This window comes from Micromys minutus (assembly GCF_963924665.1).
Source record: "Micromys minutus genome assembly, chromosome: 15".
NCBI classification, from domain to species: domain Eukaryota; kingdom Metazoa; phylum Chordata; class Mammalia; order Rodentia; family Muridae; genus Micromys; species Micromys minutus.
The window spans coordinates 3,634,310-3,658,334 of NC_137984.1; the positions used below are offsets into that span (position 1 = coordinate 3,634,310).

At 45.0% G+C, this 24,025-nt stretch overlaps 1 protein-coding gene across 2 annotated transcripts in view; it reads left to right on the forward strand.

Annotated features, from left to right (window-relative positions):
* Window positions 1-574: 574 nt before the first annotated feature.
* Window positions 575-24,025, forward strand: part of ENPP1 (ectonucleotide pyrophosphatase/phosphodiesterase 1) — a gene marked incomplete at its 5' end in the record, with an annotated part of 57,797 nt that continues 34,346 nt past the window's right edge. For both annotated transcript variants that reach the window (XM_080929137.1, XM_080929138.1), the window contains one exon: window positions 575-760. In XM_080929137.1, coding sequence (XP_080785263.1) covers window positions 575-760 — 186 coding nt within the window. The remainder of the gene's footprint in view (window positions 761-24,025) is intronic.

Here is a 24,025-nt window from a genome sequence, read left to right on the forward strand (position 1 = left end):
GTGCAAACCCATCAGTGTTGTGTAAACTCTGTGTCCCACGTTTAGCAGCTCCAGGCAGAGAATTTTTGTTTGCACTGGTGGGAGAAAAAGAAAGTCACCTCTCCAAGCGCTCATAGTATTTTCCGGGTGAAACGCGCAGCGCAGGTCTGCTCCAGGCCACTGGGTCTCCTGCCTTTGAGACCTCTGGGGTGGGGGGTGGGGGCTCTGCATTCTCTCAGGGCTCTATTTTGGGGCTTCATGATTTCATGCCCTCTGCAGACCACACAGCGATTCCAGTCCAGCCCTCCTCGTTGGGCCACGCGGCCGATTCCTGCAAGGGTTCGTAAGGTGCCACGATCGCGGGCGGGGACAGGGTTTGGGGTGGAAGTTAAAGACACGCCCACGTCAGGGACCCAAAATAGCCCACGCGCCCAGAGCCCGAAATCAGACAGGAAGCCAAATAACCGGGGCGTTGAGCGGCTCAGGCCCGGAGCGCCGGCCGAGGGCTGGGAGCCAAGGGTCCGGCGGGGGCGGCGCGGCGCGGGGCGGGGCTGCGAGCCTATTAAAGCTCAGCCCGCGGGGGCAGAGCGGGGTGATGGAGCGCGACGGCGACCAGGCAGGGCACGGGCCCCGTCGTGGGCCAGCAGGAAACGGCCGCGAGCCCCAGTCTCCAGCCGCGACTTCGCTGCTGGCGCCCATGGACCTAGGGGAGGAGCCGCTGGAGAAGTCGGAGCGCGCTCGCACCGTCAAAGACCCCAACACCTACAAAGTGCTGTCGCTGGTAGGTCGGTGCTCGCCGGGACCAGACACCCGGGAGGCAGCGAGGGCAGAGAGCACGGTCAGCACCGGGCACCGGTGCTGGAGAGTGTGGGCGCCTCCTGTGCCAGCAGAGGGGTGACCTGCAGGGCCCTTACCCCTCGCCCAGCAGGAGCAGGCTGCTAACGTAGTCACCTTGAAATACCGTCCTCTTCCCTCAGAGAAGACAGGATATTTAGAGGGGGAAACAAATGATCAGCTAGTCTTAGGCTAGTTCAGCGAGGTTTGTAGCCTTTTAGGTGGCCTGGTTCAGGGTGCAGGTGGTGCTTGTGGCTTTAGATGAATTCATTCCGGTTGGAAGATTTATCACAGCTTTTGAAAGTATCAGGGACGTTTAAAAAAAACACCCTTGTTTGGCTCCGTCGTGGTGTTTCCTGGCAGTTGTTAGAAACCCCATCGATATTCGTGTTTATGTGACTGGGAAGAGGCTGGGATTCATTGCCCACTCTTCTAACCACAGGCAGAGGCAGCGCTGTGTTGTCAGTACTGCTGCTTGCTTGTTTCCCTCTATTTTGTTAGGACAGTTGCAGGACCCACAGCCAACTTTTGGAAACAGGATGCCGAGTTTTCCACTCCTTGGATCAGAAAGGCTGAGTCCCGGGGGTTGTTCGAAGTTTTGGTTCGGACTTTCATTATTCTTCCAAGCTCATTATTCTTCAAGCTAAAATGGGAGAGCGCACAGCATGGTTCCAATGGTACTGGATGCAGGGAAATAAAGTCAGGACCAAAGGAAGATGTAGTTACCGTCCAGTATGTGGACGCAAACCGCAGCTCTCTGTGGCTAGAGCACCCTGAAACATTGTCACACAGCGTGGCTTGAGAGCTGTTCTGTTGAAAAGTCTCCTTTGCGATGTTTAAAGTCTCCCTTTAGAGATCGTTTTCATTCCCACTGTTCCAAGGTTCTATGCAGACACCACAGCACTTTGAGAACCAGAGTTCCTAGACGCAAGCGATGGTGTCATATCCTTAGTTTTTTAAAAATAAGCCTGAGGTTCAAAGGAGAAGTCTCTCAAACCACAGGCTGCTGGATCCCAGGGTATAATTTTGCAGCATATATCACTCATACGATACTGATGGGCATTTATTTAGTTTGAGTCCAGAAAGGCTTTTTGTTGTATTTTTTAATGGAAAATGATAGGATGTCACAGGACTATTTAAATTACTGAATATCAGTACCCTTAGCTACGAGATACTCAATAAATATTGAGTATCTGAATATTTATGAAACTGCATTATAAAACATGTTTATAAACTACAAGTCTCTAAAGGGTTTCCAGTTATTGAAATCAGTTTTACTCGTTTGCTTATAGGCCCACAAGAGATGTCAGCACAGGTCCACCTTCAGAACACAGCGTTCACTCTGACGCCTGCAGTCAGTTGGTTGAACAGCATTCCCTCATTAGAAGTGGCTCTGATGCTGCACCTCAGAAGTTGTCATGCATGTGCCCTGGAATTTCCTCAAACAGAGCAGCTATGCATATTTGGTATATTTGGGTACAGCATGTTTTATGAGTTAGAAAGAATCCTTGTCTCATGTCAGATAATTTTTAAAGATTTATATATTCGTAGTTTATGACTGTTTAGCACACACACACACACACACACACACACACACACACACACATATATATATATATATATATATATATATATATTTACACGTGTACATATACGATCTACTTCAACTGTCCAGTGTTCTCAGCAGAGGCCCAAAGCAATGTATGCAACCTCTAGTTAATTCATTTTATATGTGTGTGTGTGTGTGTGTGTGTGCATACACACATATAGAGGTCTACCTATCTATCATCTGTCTATCTCTATATATCTGTATGTTTGTACCCCTTGTGTTTGTGTACCTGGTACCCACAGAGGCCAAAAGAAGATGTCTGAACCTCGGAGCTGTAGTTGCCATCGAAACCCTTTGGAAGTGTAGTGTACAGATGGTTATGAGCCACCATGTGGGTGCTGGGAACGGAACCTGGGTCCTCTGCAAGAGCAACAAGGTACCATCTCTCCAACTGCAGTTTCATATCTTTTGATAGATGGCAGAGAGACATAAAATATGTCACTTGGTTTCTCTTTAGAGCTCTTAGTTCAGGACTGAGCTGGAAGTGAAACCTATTTTTTTCTCTTTTCCTCCTCTACTTTAATAACCCTCTATCAGAAGCCCTCAAAGGAATTTGACAACTGTCATCAAAGGGCCCTGGGATATGTTTTCTGCAGACAGCCATAATTATTGGATTTATCTTGTTTCTTTTTTCAGATTAAGCATCAGCACATTTTGTATGAAGCTGAAGAATCAGGTTGAACTAATTGCATCCTGGGGTTAGGATCAGGGAGGCCCCCACTCCCTGGCCACAGGATGCTAATCGGACAGGATAATCACAGGGCTGCCTTGCAGAGGAAGGCTGGAACGGTGGTGACAGGATTGTGTGCTTTCCTCAGATTTTCTTTTATTAAGGAAAAGAATGTAGTTACATCAGAGTCAATGAAGAAAGAGGTGCCTTGTCCTGGCCTTGCTTGCTTCATCTCAGGACTTGGGGCGGTGGTAAGGATTCTGCCTAGGTACTCAGCCAGACTGAGAGAGAGAGAGAGAGAGAGAGAGAGAGAGAGAGAGAAAGAGAGAGAGGGGCACTGCTTTCAGTGCCCTCTGTGACATGTGTTTGCTTTTCTTGGATATCATGAATGACTTTGGCAATCAAATTGCCAAGGGAAAAGATGGAACAGAGATCATGGTACTGAGACCAGGGTATCAGAGGTTCTCTTACATTTGGTATCTGCTGAGAACTCTGGGTGTCTGAAGTGGGGAATAAGGATGGATAAGCAAACATAGATGAAGCCTATAAATCTCACACGAGGTAGATTCTCAAGTCTACCACCTCCTAATAGCACTGCCCTGTGGACTGAGTTTTAGCTCACGAAGCTTTGGGTAGATATTCTCAATGCAAAGTATAGCAGCAGTGTTAGGTATAGAATGCCTCTGCTTGGTTCCAGATCAAGTTTGAACTGGAATATTCACTCCTAGAGTTGGGCTGGGATATTTATCTAAGATATCATTCCTCCCTGTTCTAGTTTTAAAGGACTGGGGGCTTTCAAGTAGTGTGTGCTCTGGTTAGGCCCCCCAAAGCATTGTTTTTATGAGTTTGTGATTTTTCTCCTATAATCATTAAGATAGAGATTTGCTATGTGACACAGGTTTGCCGTCGGTGGTGGTAACTGAGGGCTGTCTTTACTTTCCTTAAAAGAGTTCTTCCTAAGAAACAGAAGTTGACCTTGGTCTGTCTAGACTAGGGTGTGACAGGTGAATTCTCTTTCTTCCCTCCTCTGCCCATTAGCCTATATGCCACAGTGTTCAGAATAACACTCTCAACCAGCTTTGGATTGACATTGTCCATTGATTTTCAAATTTAATATCTGCCTACTATGGCTTTAGCATTTTACTACAAAATGACCAGGCTATGTCCAAAGCTAGAACAGTCTAAAATTTGTTGCTAAAGGTATTAATTCATATGCTCTAATATGTATGGAGAGTCGAGGAGCCCAGGTACATGTTGTCCTTGACAGTACTTGACTCTTATCAACATTTGCTTGGTTGGATGAATACACCACACACGATATTACTAGTTAGAACCGTTGGAAAGACAGAACACTCTGTTATAAAGTCGGAATGCGAGGAATCCAAATATGCTCGGCACTTGGCTGTAACCCCGGGGATAAGATAAAAACAGGAAGAGTATTTTATTTGGATGACGGTGATAGTAGTCATGAATGAACAAGGTGGATGAGAGCCAGCATACCTGAGCAGAGCCCATGCTAAGGATCAGAAATGTAACCTTGAGCTTTCTTCCCCATTGGCACATACACCTCAGGTATGGCCAGACCAGGATATATGCAAAGGCCAAACAAAGCTCCCTCGCTTGTGCCAGGAGCTTTGTGCTTTGGTAACTGTTCTCTTTCCCTCATTTCAGCTCTGGAGCCTCCTGCAGATGTTTTCTTGGGTCTTGTCTCCTGTTCTTTCTCCTCTGCCTTGAGGTCCCTTCCATTCCTCCTGACAGGTTCTATAGCCCAGCATTTGGGCCCCACCTAGTCTCGTTCTTGGGAACCCAGCCTCCTCAGCACCCCTTTTATTCCTCTTCTATTTCACTTGGCCACTTTCCTGTCACTGAAACATCCTAATCATGGCTCTGGACAGTAGCCATGATGGCCGTGTTGAGCATTTCAAACACCATGGATAAGAGAGAGCTGGAGGCCTCCAGCTGTTCTAGAATATGGATAGAAATTTCAGTTTGCTAACTCTGTATTTTCCTCCAACTACGTTTTCTTTTCCAGATACCAATATTTAAAATTAAAATAGCTTTACTTTTTTTGCAGCATTATTTTTTTGAGTTTGATAAGTAATATTGAAATCTCTCTCTCTCTCTCTCTCTCTCTCTCTCTCTCTCTCTCTCTGTCTCTGTCTGTCTGTCTCTCATGTGTTTAACAATTAGCAAATATATTTCATGTATATTACAGGCTTTGGTGACAATCCACAGAACCTGATCATGATTCATTACTTACCTTTTTGTTGTTGTTTTGTTTTTATTGGATATTCTCTGTATTTACATTTTGAATGTTATCCCCTCCCCCTCCCCTTGCTTCCATGAAGATGCTCCCTCTCCCAACCACCCTCTCCACCTCAGCACCTTGGCTTCCCCTACACTGGGAAAACAAGCCCTCACTGGATCAAAGGTCTCTCCTCCCATTGATGCCATACAATGCTGTCCTCTGCTGCATATGCACCTGGGGCCATGGGTCTCTCCATGTGTGCTCAGTGGTTGGTGTTTTGGTCCCTGGGAGTTCTGGAGGGTTTGGTTGGTTGATAGTGTTGTTCTTCCCATGGGGTTGCAACCCTTTCAGCTCCTTTAGTCCTTTCTCTAGCTCCTTTATTGGGGACCCCGTGTTTAGTCCGATGGTTAGCTGCAAGTATGCTCAGCTGTATCTGTATGGCTCTGACAGACCCTCCAAGGAGGCATCCATATCTGGCTCTTGCCAGTTAGCACTTCTTGGCATCAGCGATAGTGCTTGGGTTTGGTAGCTGCATATGGGATAGGTTTCCAGGTGAGGCAGTCTCTGGATGATCTTTTCTTCAATCCTTGCTCCTCTACTTCTCCCATTATTTCCTCCTGTGAGTGTTTTGTTCTTCCTTCTAAGAAGAGCTGAGGGAGGCAGCTACATGTCCCCTACGTCCCCCTCCCCAAGATGGTCAAAAAGAAACATTGGGCTTTTGGACATAGATTATTTATGCAAGCATAATTCTGCACTGGAAGAATAGATAATCAAAACATTGATTCAACATGAGAAATACCTATTTATCTAAATGAAAGTTGTGCATTCACTAAGGAGAGAATGGATCTAAGAGGGTTTTTGAAAACAGTGACAAGAATGCTGTGTTAAATATGAACTGGAGTACATGACCACAGCATTTTAGTTAGTGACGGCTTCAGGACAACAGCTGAATACAGTCTGGAATGGCTGCTGCTTTCTCCTCTTGGTTTTTAGAAGAATTGGTGGAAATGGGGGTGGTAAAGTCTTGATGGTCATGCTGTGTAAGGACATTTCAAAGGCATGTTTCCATATATGTTTGTCTGACTTGTGGTACATAAATTCTGTAGTAAGAAGACACAGTAATACCAAGTTCCATCTTTCAGTTAAGGGAATAGGCACAGTGGAATTCTTTTGGGATTCTAGAATGTTTATTTGCCTGGAGACCATCTGGGGCAGCCTTAAGGCAGAGATCCCAGAGGCCTCAGGTTCTGATTTGGAAGATCTGGAAGTTGTGCAATGCATCCAAGGAGGGGGGGAGGGAGAGAGGGAGAGAGAGAGAGACAGAGACAGAGAGAGAGACAGAGAGAGAGAGAGTGTGTGTGTTTGTGTGTGTGTGATGTAAGTGTGTGTAATGTATGTGTATGCAAGTGTGTGTGTGATATATGTGTATGTGTGTGTGATGTATGTGTGTTTGACGTATGTATGTGATGTATGTGTGTGTGATGTATGTGTGTGTGATGTAAGTGTGTGTGTGATGTAGGTATATGCAAGTGTGTGTGTGATGTATGTGTGTTTGATGTATGTGTGTGATGTATGTGTATGTGATGTGTGTGTGATGTATGTGTGTGTGATGTAAGTGTGTGTGTGTGTGTGTGTGTGATGTAGGTATATGCAAGTGTGTGAGATGTATGTGTATGTGATGTGTGTATGTGTGTGTGAGGGGGGTGGTACAGATAGAGGTCAGCTTGTTCTGCTGTTCTTCAGGAACCTTCCTCCTGTGGTTTAATAGGATTCCTTCAATAGCCTAGGCTTCCTAGCAGTCCAAAGATCAGTCTGTCCCTACCTCTCAATCTTCGAGATTATACGCACCTGGCTTTTCTCCTCCCTCCCTCCCTCCCTCCCTCCCTCCCTCCCTCCCTCTTCCTTCCTTCATTCCTTCCTTTTTTCTTTCCTTCCTTCCTTCCTTCCTTCACAGCTTCTGGGGACTGAACAGAGGCTCCATCTCTTACACTGCAAGCTCCCACTGAGTTATCCTTCCAGCCTGTCACGTGCCATTAATGAATAACTGGGGCGTTCGGGTGCAGGCTCTTCCTTTTCTCCACTTCTAGAAATGGATGACATTAGTTACAGGAAGACCGTAGCCCTAATCCTGCCTCATCTGCTCACCATGTCCACAGATGTCACATCCAGACCCATCACTTCTGACTACCCCGTCTGCCCCTTTCTTTTCTTAGTGCTTTTTATAATGAGTGATGGAAATGTGATGATGCACAGACCACTCATACCGTGAGACGTGTTTCTCTTTTCCTCAGGAACCCACAATCTGGTCATGCTTAGTTACTATTGACTCAGCAGTTGGTGTGTGTCTGTGTGTGTTTTTCTAATGTTCACAACTGAGAGTGTCACTATACTAATTTTCTCACTGTACTATAGGACTTTGCAATCATTTCATTGTCAAACATCCTCTTCATCTGTGATCTGGGAACCATAAAGAATGTTCTAGCTTGTTCCTGTGCAAGGCATTTTTGAGAAAGAAATGTTTTGTTTCTAAAGCTAGCTTCTTGCCATTGGAAAGTTTGTTGGCATTGGCTCACACTCAGACTTATAATGGGTCACCTGAGGCCTGTAGTCTATCACAGAGCGAGCAAAACAGAGACTCGGTAGTTTTTACGATGACATGATATGTATTACCAGAATTTTCCCAAGTAGAATCATGATTTTAGAGAAGTATGCTTATAATTCAAAGGCAATACAGCTGGAGCTAAGTTTCAGCCAGAATATTTAGGCAGCAGTTCTCAAAATGGGGTTAGCAGATACTTCTTCTTCTTCTTCTTCTTCTTCTTCTTCTTCTTCTTCTTCTTCTTCTTCTTCTTCTTCTTCTTCTTCTTCTTCTTCTTCTCCTTCTCCTTCTCCTTCTCCTTCTCCTTCTCCTTCTCCTTCTCCTTCTCCTCCTCCTCCTTCTCCTCCTCCTCCTGTGTTGTCATCATCATCATCATCATCATCATCATCATCATCATCATCATCACCACCACCACCACCACCATCATCATTGTGGTGGTTTCACTGTCTTCCTTGTTATTTTGGAATCCCCTGTGTAGACCAGGTTGTCCTCAAACTCATAGAGATCCCTCTGCCTCTACCTCCTGAGTGTTGGGATTAATAGATGGGTTCATCACACCCAGAACAAATCAGTCTTACTTTAATAGAACAGCCAGATGTCCCCTGTCCTTTGGCCATGTTGTCTTTGGGCGATAATGTCTCAGTGCAATGGTGTGAATGAACCCGTTGGTGCCTTGGTGGAAGGAGGCTGAGGCAGTGTGTGCCACAGCCAGTTGAAACAAGTCCCTGACTAGCTTACAAAGGAATGAAATGGTGATGATTTCATTTGGCTTTGACAGTTCCCAGGGGTCACCCCAATCTACTCTTCCAACTGCTGGCCTGGCCTCCCCTCTAGCAATGTCCCCCAGAAATTTGCTGTTTCTCCTGGCCACGTGCTCATGGTCCATCTCTCCCCCATGGTGGTTTCCTCCTCCTCTTTTCATTCTTTCTTTTCTCTACCCCAACCAGGCAACTCAAAGCCCACCTACCTCTAATCCCTGCAGTATTAGGCTGTAGCCAATCTTATTTAATCAATAGTTTAAGGAACAAGATCTGCAGGACAAAAGCTTGTAAAAGTGGAACTCACTGGTAGGCCTAGACCTAGAACTTAGCAGTCTAGTACATAGCAACGGGTCAGACCTTCATAGCAACGGGCTCAGTTAGACAAGTAGTCATGGACTTCTATTTAAACAGCAACAATAACCGACCCCTCCCCCCAAAAAAAATCCCTTAATTTAAAAGAATATCTTACATGGAGCAGCAAACATGTCCCTTACTACACTGAATTTATTAATTCTAATTATTAAAACTTAGCCATCGTTAATTTTTCTGTGTGATGGAACTCAGAGTGTGCATATAACATACTAGATGGAAGAACGGAGTTTTCTTCCAGAAATGAGAGCCTGCAGTTAAAACCTGATGGCTTCCTCCTATGCGGGGTGGCTTACAAGCTTGTGCCACGATACCTGGCTTCTTGAAATGAGGGTATTGTAATGGCAAGCATCTCCTCGCTGAGTGCTGAGCCTCCTCCATCTTTATAGAGTCCAAACACCTCTCCACGCGCTGGGTCATTCCGTCCTGTCAGCCCCCACCCCTTGTTGGAGGCAGAAAGCCTCGGAAAAGGTTGAGAGATGATTTAAGACCACAAAACGGGTAACTCTGTGGATCTCACCTGTGTGGTTGTCAGTGAATAGTTCTAGAGTCAGACAGAGTTACGTTTAAACGAATATTGTCATTAGCCGACTGAGTAATTAAAGATTGTGTCCTGAATATCAGCTTCCGCAGCTGTGAAGCCAAAACCATCGTGTGTGTTGTTAGGAGAGTCCAATAGTTTAGGACATGGCATGTTGTGTCCCCTGAGCAAGTATTGCATTTAGTAGTGTGACCTTGTAACATCACACCAGCACAGTGTCATCCCTTTGGAATTTGTAAGACATCAAGTGTCACAGGTCCTACCCCAGACCTTCTGGGCCATCATTTGCATGTTAAAATTTGGAGTGTCCCAGCATACCCCAGGTCTGAGGCCCAACAACTGGGCTTTGTTCCTAGGAGTTCTAATCAATAAACAACATTGCAACCAAGCATCAAACACCGAAAGCAAGATAAAAAGCCAAGTGCTCGATGTGGCCTGAATTGTAGTGAACTGGGTTATGCTGGTCCTACTTCTAGTGGCCCATCTGCTTCCCTAGACAGCAGTGGGACATGTGACAAGGGCCTCTTTCCTCCAAGGCATGCTTTCCACCTTACTCTGAACCGGCTTCGTGCCCTTGCCCAAGGCCCTTAGTTTAATTACCATCCTCACCCTGCTCTGACTTGCCCCTTAATTGCTGTTTATTGCTCCAAGTACAGCCAAGTTTCTGCTATGGCCATTGGTGGATAGCAGATGTTTCTCGAGTCTGCCGTTTATCCAAACACCATATTGATTTTTTCTTACAGCACGTGGTCAGGAGAGCTCTCCAGTTAAACTTCCACTGAGCACACTCTGTGCAGCAGGGCAGACACTTGACACAGCCAAGCAAAGGGGTCTCTTAGGGGTGCTCTCCAGGTGATGTTGAATCAGATTAAATATTCTAGTTTGTTCCACGATTTCCGCATTGTCCAAAAACGCTGGCTTCCAATAGCACCATAGAGATTTGGATTCCTGGGATTCTAGGAAGTGTAAATGAAATCTGTTCGGGTGGGCGGGTGTGGAGCACTGTGGATAGACAGACTCAATCTTAGCTGTTTTGGGGGGTGGTTACCCAGGGAAATGAGTACAAGACTATTTGTAAGTTATTTATTTAAATACCTTATACAGTCAGCAAAAAAAACAAAAACCAAACAAACAAACCAGCAAACAAATCCTATCTAGTCAGCTCAAGGGGGGTGCTGTGAAGAACTCCAGCATACTCAAGTATGCATTCATTTGTCATCCTTTGGAAACAGAATGAAAAAGCACTACTGGTTTTCCTGGAATGCTTTAAGCAAAGTGAAGAGATCATGTAGAGTGTAAGCTGAGTGTTATTGGATATTTGTTATTGGACAGTCTTTTCTCTTTGGACACTTTGCCAGTTAGAGAATCAAAGATGTCTTTCCAAGCGTCTAAGCTCTGCTCACACAGCCTTCCGCTGCACTCAGCTACATTTTCCCCACCTATTGTCTCTGTCTGGTGGCCAACAGTTCTGTATCAAGTCCCTGGTGAGAGGAGTTAAGAACTACAGTTCAATTGGCCTTCTTGCCAACCATTGTGAACTTGATGATGAGGTTGTTGCACTGCCTCCTGGGTACCCAGATATTAAGGGGGTTCCCAGTTTATCCATCATTGCAGCATTAACGTGGGAGTGGTGTATCCATGACCTAATCCCACCTACCCTAACAGCTGTAGGCGTGGTCAGGATCGTTGAGTGAGGTGCCTTTCAGAGCGGTTCCAGAGTCTTGTGGTTGGTTATTTCTATTAATCCAGACTTTATTAGTGGGGGTTAGGGGAAGGAGAAGACTCATGAACCTGGCAGATTGTAGGCCAGAGTTGCTTCTAGATCCTATGGAGGACTTCCAAGGATTTTAAAAACTTAGGTTGGTCATATTCAGCTAAGATATAAGACTGGAGGTTAGGCTGCATGGGAGGGGGCCTCCCATATAGGATCTCAAAAGGGTGAGACCTAAAGTATAGGGGGTGTTCCTAGCCATATATAAGGCATAAAGTAGGAGGGATGCCCAGTCACTGCCAGTTTCAAGGGTTAATTTGGTCAAGGCCTCCTTCATAAATTCCTGTACTTGACTTGGGGTTAATGGAACTGAGAGACTGAGGATGGTTTGCTTCTGGGGTGTGTGACAGCATCCTTGAATATGTACCCCAGATAGGTGACCTCAAGCTGACAAAGCTGGGCCTTCTTAGCAGACACTTGGTGGCCAAGTTGACTCAGCTTCTGTAGCAGGTCTCCTGTGGCTTCCTGATGGGTTTCCAAGTGCCCCATCTCCACTCAGGATGTCATTTATATACTGGAGTAGTTATTTGGGGGCACTCACCCAAGTCCTCATGCAGTGCCTCATCAAAGATGTTGGGTGAGTCCTTGAATCCTTGAGGCAGGCCTGTCCTCGTTGGTTGAAGCCTTTCTTCAAGTCTTGCTCCTCAAAGGCAGATAGAGGCTGGCTTTGGGGTGCTGAAGCTTCCAATGTTGTTAGGGGCAGCTTGGTTAACAAAAGCCATGTTCATGGTTGACCAGTGCTCTCTTCTGAGTCAAAGGAAGTTTAGGTCCTATAGGTTTCAAAAATCTTTCTAGATATTCCTTGGAGGCTCTCATTCTTTCCCTGTACCACCTGGCTCACTTTAGGTAAATTGTGGGCTGGCTGGCAGCCTCTTGCAGGTCCCCATCAGAATCCGGCAGTGAACCTGGAGCATCTCCTTACCTTTCAGTAATGTTGAAAACCCATGGCTCCAGGTGCATATGTAGTAGAGGATGATGGCAGTGTCTGGCATCAATGGGAGGAGAGGCCTTTGGTATAGTGAAGGCTCGTTTTCCCAGTGTAGGGGGATGCCAAGATGCTGAGGTGGAGAGGGTGATTGGGAGAGGGAGCACCTTCATGGAGGCAAGGGGAGGGAGAAGGGGAATGGGAGTGGGAAGAAAGGGGATAACATCTGAAATGTGAATACAGAGACTATCCAATAAAAAAATAAAAAATAAAATCCCAGTCAGGTCAAAGTCAAAGGAAAGTCTGCACCAAAATGAGCCCAGACTTTAGTGGGCAGTCCATTTGCCCCTGGAATCAATTTCCGGACAGCTCCCAACATCCTTCCTTGCTCTTCTCTGGAGCAGCTGCTGACAGTCAGAATGGTTGAAGGAGCATGAATCTGAGAACCTGTGAGAACTGCTGGTCTTTCTGAAATGGGGATGGGGAGGGGGTGGGGGATCTGCAATTTCCAGTTGTAAAGATCATTACTGGCCAAGGGCACATATGTCAGGAACTGAGATTTAGGCCTAGTCTTCTGCCAACTCGAGGCTTGTCACAGAATCGTCCTGTCTCACCTCATGCTTCAAGGCACTTTACTCAGGCTGGTTACATTCTGTCCCCTGGGAGTGGTCTTCCCACCTCCTCTCAGTCAACACCAGACTCCCTGGGGTCTGACTCAGTGTAACCTCCCTCGGGAAACATCTCTCTGCTGCTCTCTGGCCTATCTCATGTGTCCTAAAGCACTTTATGTCCCTAAAGTCATGTGGAGGCCACAGCACTTAGTGGTTAGGGGGCAGATTTTGGAACCAGAATGCTGGGGTGTTGACTTTACCTCTGCCAACAACTGCTGTGTGTTCTGGGCAGGACCCCAACTTTCCTGTGTCTCAGTTTCCTTACTCCCATGGAAAGGGATAACAGTTGACGCCTTTATGCCTGATGAACTCCAAGAGTGGAATTTGTGTTTACTGTTCCTGTGGCGCTTTGTGGTTTATTCACTGAGACCTTGGAGCTCCTTGGGTAACAGTGCTGTGTGGCTGTCTGGACTGGGATGCCAAGCAGGCACCTGGGAGACATTCGCTCTGTTCTCACAGTCTACACCCAGGGCCCGAGATAGCTGCCCAAGAATCACAAAAGGGAGTCATCAGGTGGCAACTGTGGGAAATGCTGCCCAGAAGCTGTACACAGGGTGGTGGAGGGTGGAGAGGAAGAAGATAGAGGTCTTGGCATGAAGAGGCTTCCCTGAGGAGGCAGCAGGCCTGGAGAAAGAGATCAGAGGGGAGGCTGCAGCCTGAACAAAGGCCCTGGGAGAAAGGAGCATGTGTTTCTGCCCAGCTCTGGTGTGCCTGCTGTTCAGAACTGTTTGAGAGCCCTCTCTCCCTCCCTTTCTTTCTCTCTGTGTCTCTGTTTCTCTCTGTCTCTCTCTCTCTGTCTCTCTCTCTGTCTCTCTCTCTCTCTCTCTCTCTCTCTCTCTCTCTCCCCACTCATGTGCGTGCGTGTGTGTGTGTGTGTGTGTGTGTGTGTGTGTGTGTGTGTCCCAAGGCCAGTTCCATCTGAAGGGTTTGGGTTTTTCAGAGTGACTGGAAAGTCCTGAAGATTATTTTAGCATCAGTGATAGGAACAAATTGAAGACTGTGTATTGAAAGATACACTGCCTTATTTCTATTTCTGGGCCACTTTGTAACTTCTCCCTCACATGTGGTTATTATATTAACATTCTAATCAAGTAATAGTAAATACAGTAAAAATTCATTATCTGAGACACATTTCCAATGCATAGTACTGTTTTACTACAACATTGAGATTTACAGGTGTATAGAACATTTTCATTGTGTCAAAATTTCTATTGACACTGTGATGTCACAGAGGTTTTGTTTGTATAATGCGGGGATCAAACCCTGGGCCTTGTACATGCTGGGTAAACGGTCTTCAAATAATAATAATAATAATAATAATAATAATAATAATAATAATAATAATAATAAATAATGTAGCATTTGTTAAAAATACATTTACTAAAAGAACAAAACAAATTAAAAGGGTTAAGCATAAATGTTCTTATAAATATACTTTGAGATTTTTTTTACCCACATGAATGTGTATAATTAAATTGACTGAAGTCATAGTGAACATGTTAAAAGTTGTTATGGTGGAAAACTGTCATCCCTCCCCAATCACAAACCCACACGTCCATTACCTGTTTGTAAACTCTGTCCTTAAGTTGACAGTGTTGCTGTGATGGAGCAACTCCGGGGCCTTTCTCAAAGGTTAAAGGTTACTTGATCTTCCTTTATACTGTTGCCAGTAAAAAGAAAAACAAAAACTGAAGTTTACTTGACGTTCTCTCTTTGTTACTATTGAGTCTTCATTATTAATTGCATCGGTCTCTTGGCTGTTTCATTCATGTACATAATGCACTCTGGTTGATCTCACTCCACATCCCCACTCACCCCACACTCCTCTGTAAAATCCCTTCCTCACATTCATTGTCTTCTGTTGTGACCACTGCGTTTAACCAGAAGGTGTGTGTGAGCAGGGGTTTGGAACTGTTCACTGGAACCGAGTGGGCACACATCAAAGTCAACCATGGTTGGTCGTCAGTAAACAGCAGCAGAGAGGGGCAGGGCCTCCTGTGCCCCGACCACTGGTACCACACTCCGCACCCCCATGATTTATATCTTCTCACTTTCCTCTAGTCTCCTGCCATTATTCTCCACTGGCTGATTCTGGCTTGAGCCAGGGAGCCTGGGTAATGGGGCCAGGCAGTGTCATTGCTCTTCAGCCCCGGGTCAGCAGGAAGCAGTGTCACAGCTTTGGTGTCCTTGGCAAACAAAACTGGAGACAGACTTAGAGATCTAAGCATTGTGCTTGGGTGTGCAGGGGTCTGCTCGTGCAGGCTGCACTGAGTGGGAAGTCAGCACATAGGGCTGTGCAGAATACTGAAGGTGACCTCTGACCCTGTGGATGGTCAGCGGGAGCCATGCTCAGTGGTCACATTGCTACACCATGTGCTGTCCTAAATTAAGATAACCCGTTGAGGTTGTGCAAGATCAGCCTTCTCAGGACAAGTGTGTGACCCTATGGCATTCTTTAGCCAAGGCTATCCCTCAAGGAGACCATGCCCAAGAACTGGGGTGGAATCCCTTCAGCCCTGGTCAGTTCAATCGGAGTGTCCAGCACACTTGAGAAACAGATGTGAAAATCAAGCCCACACACAGATCACACATTGCTGAGATACATAAGCAATTCTAATATTCAACTCAGTGTTTTTTCATATGACAAAACCATAGTTTATTATTTCCCCACTCCACCCTGTCGAACCTATGAAATTAAATTATGAAGATATTTAAAAATATTCATTAGTAAACAATTAAAAATCATGTTATATGCAAAGAGATGAATCAACACTGCATGTGGAATAATTTCTTAATTATGTCTCTATAGCTACAGTAGGATATTAGTACATTTTAAGAAATGAAAGTAGACCAAAGATTTTTTTTAAGCAAAATGGAAATTTGCAGTAGACTAATTCTGAGTTTTTCTGATTTCCCTGTTCCCCAATAAATACTCTATTTTTATCACAGTTTTAGATTTACAGGAAAGTTGTAAACCTAGTACAGGGAGATCCCACACCCTCCCTTGTGGCTGACAGAGACATCACAGTACATTTCCAGGGTCCCCTCTGTTGACTTTATTCTTCCAAGACCCCCTTCAGGAATGACTGATTACACTGAATACCCTGTCCCACCCCGGCTCCTCAGATGTTTCTTGATTTTGATGACTTGGACAGTTTGGAGAGGACTGTCATATTTTGTAGAGTGTTCTTCACTTAGGATTTGTCTGATATTTTCCTCATGACTAGACTTGGATGGTGAAGCTTCAGGAGGCAGTCTAAGGGTTAAAGTGTTGTCCTATACATTATGTCCTATACATTACACATATCACTGTGGTTATCCTCAATGTCCTTTTTGGTTTTCTATAAAGACAGTCTTTTTTCCCCCTTTTTTGGTCCATTTTCATATTATTCTTTTGGAAGAAAGTTGTATATCACCGTCTGCCTCCCACGTGCCCGGGCTCCAGGTGTTTGCCACCATACCTGGCCATGGTCCACTTTGGTCACTGGCTGTCAGAATTAAACTGAATCAGAGCAAGTTCGCCAGATGTCTGCAGTTACAGAACTGTGTCTACCTAGAGATAGCATCAGATTCACAGTTTAAGGGCTTAGTCTCCCAAACTGAACCACCCTTCCGGTTTGCCTGTTTGTTTAAACCTCAATTTGTGGTAAGGCTCAAGTTGTTTTTAACCTGACTGGCTCCCGGGCTCCTCGGCTTCAAGCAGTTTGCTTGAGGGGCTCACATATTCTGAAGAAAAACAGCTATAGTTATTATAAAGGGTATTACTGAAGGATGGGGATGAGGAGAAGATGGTGAGGGTTTTGTATCCTCTGTGCCCCCTCTTACCAGGAACCTGTGTGTGTTCAGCCCATTTGATTCATGGCTAAGGGCTTAGTCTCTAAAACTGCACCCACTTTCAGTTTACCTGTCATAAGCCTCAAGTTCTCCCCCCAACCCCCGCTTCTGATGGCTCACCGGAAGTAAGGATTCTCCCACTCTCTTCGTCTAGGAAGCTCTTTGGACCTTGTCTTTCTTGTTTTTAATGGAGACTTTCCTTTATATATGATTGAGGTATGAACAACCATGAACTCTGACAAAAAGGGGAGAATGTTCTGGTAATCCACTGACATAGACATCCACCAAGGCTGCCCGTGGTTCTCTGGCCTCTTTCTATAGCATCCCTGTCTACAAAGTAGGAACGATGTCTTCACTCCAGGGTAGGTAAGACACTCCTCGTGTCTTATTGTTTATTATCAGGCAAGGGGAGGAAGGCCACGTGATTTCTTTATGGCTAGTTACCGGACAGAAAGATTCGTGTTTCAGTGACTTGCTCTGGGGAAGAGAAATACTAGTTTCTGAAAGTTTGTAAGACATAAATAATGGACAAAGGTTGAAATAAATATGACTATGGATACATATCACATTGTTGGCAGGTTTTCGCTGTTACACTTGGTTCTAATAAATGTCCTAATTTCCTTGTATGTTTATGCGAGTAGCCAGTAAATTGGAATCTTAGGGCAAAAGGTGTCCCATTTTGAGTTTGATTCAGTGATCGTCAAGTGAACTGAAGCCTTTGTGGAGATGTGGTGAAGGCGCCGAGGCTCATCTTTCCCCATCGTTACCAGTTATCAGTCTCTTTGGTGCTTGTTGATGTCGATTTATAGCCTCTGACTTTTTAAAAGAATGAACATTTCTGTATTTGTGAACGCATGTGGGAGTCAGTTCCCCCTCCACAGAGTGGGTCCAGGGGTCAAACTCAAGGTCTTAGGCTTGGGCCAGCTCCTCTACTTCTGAGCTGCTCTGAGGGTTTTACTTTAAATGAAAGCGAATACTTCCTGTTTCTGGGTTTTGTTGTCACCCCCACCCCCATTTCAAATGATTTGGTAATACTTTATTTTAGTAATTTCACTTTGTATCTTTAAAAAACATGAAATGTTAATTTTTATGTGTTGGTATGTGCATGGGGTTCCTTCGGAGGCCAGTAGAAAGCGTTGGGTTTCTGGGAGCTGAAGTTACAGGCAGGTATGAGCTGTGCCATGTGGGAAAATCTACTGATAACTCACTGAGTGTGAACTCATGCCCAGCAAGCCTGGCTTCTTTCTACAGCATTTCTGCCTTCAAGGTACAAATGAGATTGCTTTCCTCCAGGGTAGGAATGAGGAGTGGCTTGTTGTCCACTATCAGACAAGGGAAGGTCACGTGATTTCTTTATGAACTTAGGTCCTGGGTGAGCACCCTCATCTACTAAGCCACTCTTTAGACTCTCACTTTATATCTTTAAACATTTTCTTCACCAACCAGTTTATTTTTATAAGGTGTTCCTTCTACTGGACACCCCTGCCCCCAAGCTCATGGCATTAAAAATGTCACATTTATTTATTCATGCGCAGGTGACACTCAACCTGCTATAGCTTGTGCGTGCAAGTCAGAGCATAGCTTGTGGGAGCCAGTACTTTCCATCTGTGTGGGTCCAGAGGATTGCATTTGGGTTATCAAGCTTGCTGGGAAGTACCTTTACTACCCAGCCATCTGGCCATCCCCAAATCTCTCTTTTCAGTGGGTAACTCTTCTTCAGGATCAGAAGTCAATAGACTATGTACATAAAGGTCACAAAAAATATCTTGCTATACAAAAAGTTCTACAGAAGACACAAGACAGTTAAATTGTCAGTGCAAAACCACAGTGGTGATACTTACTGATTCCATGATCAATCCAGAGCACCCATCCTTGTGGGCATAGACAGAAGTTCTCCTGTGGGAGGCTGCCCCTGAGGAGTGCCTTCTAGCCTTTTGAAGCTTGATCCTGCTTTGCCTTTGTGGGGTTTCCAGCCACTGACAGACTACACTGTGCCTCAGGTTTCAGTGAAGACATGGAGGGGTGACATCAAAGCTGAGCAGAAAGACATTACTTGGCACTATCAGATGGACATTTTCTTCTTAGGCCTTTGACTTCAGAGAGAAACGGTCTGTGGGGGCACATGCAGGGCCTGGAGGAGCCTTTGCTCACTGAGGCGGAGGTTGCAGACAGTACTTAGTTCCCCCTTTGAAGATATTTGGTACTTATTGAACACAAATGACTGAACACAAGAGGAGGTAGATAACTCGGTTCTCTGCAGATCTCATCCAACAGATCTCTCCTTTGAAAAACATGGCAAAGGTGAGCTCCCAGCGACCTTCCTCTTCTGTGTCAGGGCTGATGCTTGAGGCCTCATAGTTTATTCCAGTGGCTCATGTTCAAGGGAGAGCTGTCACCCATACAAGATGTAAGAGATTAAGTTTTCAGGGAGAGGTAGATTCCTAGGTAGTGCTCTATTTTACCAGGGGAGGGCTGGGAGTGGTGCATGTTACTCAGAATCACCACATCTTACACGTAGCTTGATGGTTGCAGGGGCCATTGTGACTGCCCGCTGTTCTGAGCTCTGTTAACTGGGTCTGGCTGTAATTGGAAGAATAGTCATATTTGTGTCCTTTCTTTTCTATTTTTTATGGCCAGCCTTTAAATTTGATATTTCCTCTTAAGCAATCCTTCTCAAATCTTCTTAAAATTCTGATTTGCAACTCCTCTGCTTTCTGAATGGAAGGCCTTGAGTTGTTTCTTCAGGTACAAACTCACCAGAGTAGCTCACCAAAAAGTAAAGACATAATAATGTAGGTGTTGACTCAAATACCCAAGGTGCCAACACCCTCTTTTGATTCTTAATTGCAGTTTATAATCTGATAGAGCTCTATCTGCAAGACCAGTCCAGCCAACGATGCTGTGATTAGTTAGTAGATAAGTGCCCGCACCAGATTTTCTGTTGTCAGGTTTCCATTAGCTGCAGGCGTCATCTCCATGGGCTTCCTTCATGGCAGGGTGGGCTTGGAAAAGTTGAAGATATCCATCTTTCTTTCCCCTTAGGAGAAGGTTCAAGCCTCAATTAGTGACACATACAAATGACCTAAAGTGCTTCTACTAAATAACTTCAGAGTTTGTTTTGTGCTTTAGTCACTAAATTTTTCCCATCTCCTTTCTTACCTCTTTTGTCCTTTTGAAAAGGTGTATGGTTGCCGATGACTGATTGATTGATTGACTGATTGACTGACTGACTGATACAGAAACTAGAAAGAGTGTCAACCATCTGTACTCTGTTCAATGCTCTTGACAATATGATCAGTTGTTCTCTCGGAAGACTCTCTGGGTGGCCCGATTCTCTCAGCATCTTGGGTGCTCTCCGTGGGAACTCTTGATTTACCTCTAACCCCAGGCATGTCTGGCAACTTCTTGTGTGTTATGTTCGGGGCATAGCCCTTTCATAGGTAGAGAAATGAAACAAAACAGAAGCCAGAAGTTCCAGTGATCCTATAAACCATTCCCAGACCTCATGGCTGCTGGTTTTCTACAAGTTGCCATAATGTTAGCCCTGGGAGACACTGGCTGGGTTCAGTTCCCTGGTCTGTCTCTAGCCCTGCACAGTGCAAGTGTTGTTCGGGGAACTGCTGGTTCGGGGAATTCACTTTGAACCATTCTGTCTGAATCCGAGACTCTTTTTGTTTGTGCTTGGGGGGGATCTGAGTGTGAGGTTTGCCCTAGTGAGGTGTCTGTTCAGGCTTGTGGCCTCTTTCTCTTGTTTTCCAGTAACATGAGTACCTTAACATACAATTCCACTATAGTTAGGGAGTTACTGACCAAGTAAGTCAGCAGCAGAAGAGAGTTGCCCATGCCTGGGCAATAGACACAAAGGGTATCAACACCTGCCTGGAAAGAGCGTCAGAGGAAGTTTATAATCTATGCTCGAACTTCACAACATTTAGAAGAGCTCCAACAAAGTGTTAGCCTCTGTATGTCCTGTGGAAGTTGGACTTACTTCCCTCTAGTCTCCTTGCCCAGCGGAGGAGTCCCTGGCAGACTGAAATGCTGCTGAGGTCTGAGTTCTAGCAGGGTTTGTTTTTTATTTTATTTTTTTTAACTTCTCTTGCAGTTTGACCGAAGGTTAGAGGTCTAATAGACAACACACCCTTGATTCAGCTCCATGAGACATCAGCATCTTTTCTCGTCTGTTACGCTTGGGTGGTAAATACAACAGTTGTCCATGTCGGGGCTTTTTAAAATGCACTTATTGTTGATAGACTTTATATGAATCAGGCATAAAGATACTTAAATGGACCAGCAGGGTCAGGTCAAATGTAGGAAAGGGATTCTGCCTCTTTCCCTAAATTATGTTTTCATTCAGGCTTGCTGGTTTTTGGCTTTGGCTGTTTAATGTGTGCAAGGCGCCTTTTCGATGTGGAGAGCACAGAAGTAAATAAACATGTCTATAGCTGCCTGGATTTCACAGTCAGCCAGAGACAGGCAAATAAACAAACCCACGTCTGAGGCCTGGGTTCCTGTAACCTAAGGAGGAGACTCTAGTCCAGGGGAGCAAAGAGCAGCATCCTTCCAAAGTGAAGCAGACAAGCCAAGACCTCATCTTCATATGGGACCATGCAGAGTCATGCCACAGCCCTCCAGGATGCTGCTGAAAGACTTTTCTAGAAGTTTCTAGAACAATCCATTTGTGTTACTTCCACAGCTAAAGGCTTCAGGATCTCTCCATCTGCCATGATCCTCTGTGGATTATTCATTTCTCCACAGTTCGGGTTCTATAAACTGGTAGGATCATATCATCATAATCTCTCTGAGAATGCTCTTGGGAGGATTAAGTGACTTAATATAAAAGTCTAGAAAACCTCAGGATGTGCTGTGGAAGTGACACGTGTTATTTTCTCAGATTCTATACCCACATGGGGCTTCTGGAGACCCTGTAGCTTGCATTGTGATTCGTTTGGTTAACTGAGAGGTTGCTTTTTTGCTAGTTTGTGTCTTTCTCAATGACGTAAGGCTCCTTCCAGAGTCCTCATAGACTCTAAGATGAAGGCTCTCACTAGAGTGTCTTCTGTTTGCTTTGGTTTTGTGCGTCTCCACTGAACCTCATTTCGTCATACACCACAAACAGGTAAACACGTGTTCATCGATAGAGAAATCCTTTTCTCCTCCCAATGTCTTTATGTGTCCTTGTGGCCTCTCCTTTAGGCTCTCCACGGGGCTACTAGTACGTCAGCATCTTTTGCATTTTTCCACTGCAGCTCTTGTCAAATTCTGTCGTGTTAATTTATTTTAACGTCCACTACTTCACATTTTATCTCTTCATAGGCTCAGAGTTGCTTTCACTGCTGTCCTGGCCATCAGTGTAGGGAACACACACAAGTAGGCATTCACATCTTGGAAAATCCTTAATAAATAATGAAAATCAAAATAATGCTAATAAGGAGCTGGTAAGATGGCCTAGTGGGGACAGGCACTTGCTACCTAGCTACCTAGCTTAAAGAGTTCAATCCCCAGGGCACATTTGTGGAGGCTGAGAACTGACTCACATGTGTGAGCATGTACACACACACACTCACACACACACACACAATTATAGGCAAATATAATATAAAGTTAATGCTAGTGTGTTTGAATGAATCTGTGAGGAAAATGTGCTTTGTAAAAATGTCTGTTTTTTTTTTTTTAATTTCACTTAATGTCAAAGAAAAACCTAATGATTTAGTTAAGAACCCCTATTAAACAAGCAGGAAGCTAACAAGTAAATATCCTTTAACATAGAGGCAAAACGTTTGAACATTTTCATTTTTTTACTTTATGTGTCTCAGATTTCCAGGAAGTGTTTTTCTATAAATTTCAAGAAACCATCAAAATATAAATTGAATTATTCAAATTGTTAATTGAAAATGTCAGAATATAAAAGTGTCTGAATTGTTTCAGAGGTAAACAGCTTGTTGGGGGGATAGAGAGGTGGATCTGGGTTCAGTTCCCGGCACACACATGGTCCTCACAACCATTTGTAACTTCAGGGAATTGGTGTTATCTTCTGGTCCCTGCGGGCATCAGGGTGCGTATACAAACATGCAGGTGATACATCCACACACATAATAAAAAAGATTAAAATAAGTGCTGGGTGGACTTCGACCTCAGATTAATCTACACTGAGAAGAAAAACTGAGTCAGAGCTCGCAGTTCTGAAAATGCTCCAGGGAAGTTTTCTACTGAAATGATTTTGACTAGGTGTGCTACAATAGAATAACAGACACCACAATTTGTGTGTGTGTGCATGTGTGTGTGTGTGTAGGGATAAATGAAGAATATTTTGTTGTTGTGCATACACGTTTTAATTCTGTGTTACACATAATATTATAAAATGCAAATATAAGGAACTTAGTTTTTGACAATGAAGAGCTAATTACGGAAAGAGAGGTGTGTACTTTCTGGTAGTTAATAAGCGGGCAGGGCGTCACGTACATACGGTTACCTGTTAAATGGTTAAACCAATGGGCACAGTTTAAATGCTCGCTTTCAACCAACAATGAATATCCACCCTGTTCTCGTCCCTTCATTTCTCCCACACAAGTGCTCAAGTCGGCTTGATCCTACTCAGACGTCCCGCCCACGCGTTTCTGCTTTGTTGATTCTCCCTTCCTGGTTCCAGGCTTTGCCAACTTCTCAGCCGGTCTCCCACCCCATTCCCAGACTTTCAATGCGGTGTATGCCTTTGTGATCTAGTAGGTCAAGCTGGGCTGCCAGAACCGAAGCTCTTTCCCTGTCTGCTCCTGGTTGGCCCCTTTGCCTTTGCTGCCACCCTTCCCCAGGTGCTACATCCGGTTCATCACACCAGAGCTCTGCTGCGACTCCCGCACTCCCTGCAGTGCTCCCTGCCTGATCCACCCTGAGCTGCCTGCCTTCCTACAACCCAGGCTCTCCGCCTTAAGTGTGGGTCTTTTATAGTCCCCCCCCCCCCCCGTCTTCTGTCGCATCTCTGAGGCTAACTCCTGGAGATGCTTCCACAGCAGAGAAAGGAACTTAACTTTTGGAACCGGTTTTCCTGTTCTGTTCTTTCGTGTGTCGAGTGAAAACAGTTTTGAAGGAACCGCTCAGACAATCAGCCTGTAACTCTTTCCTGCTTCCCCGACCCGAGAGCAACAGACAACAGTGGCCTGCCAACAACACTGTTTGATGTATTAACACCGAGAACCTGCATTGCTCTAGGACACACTGAC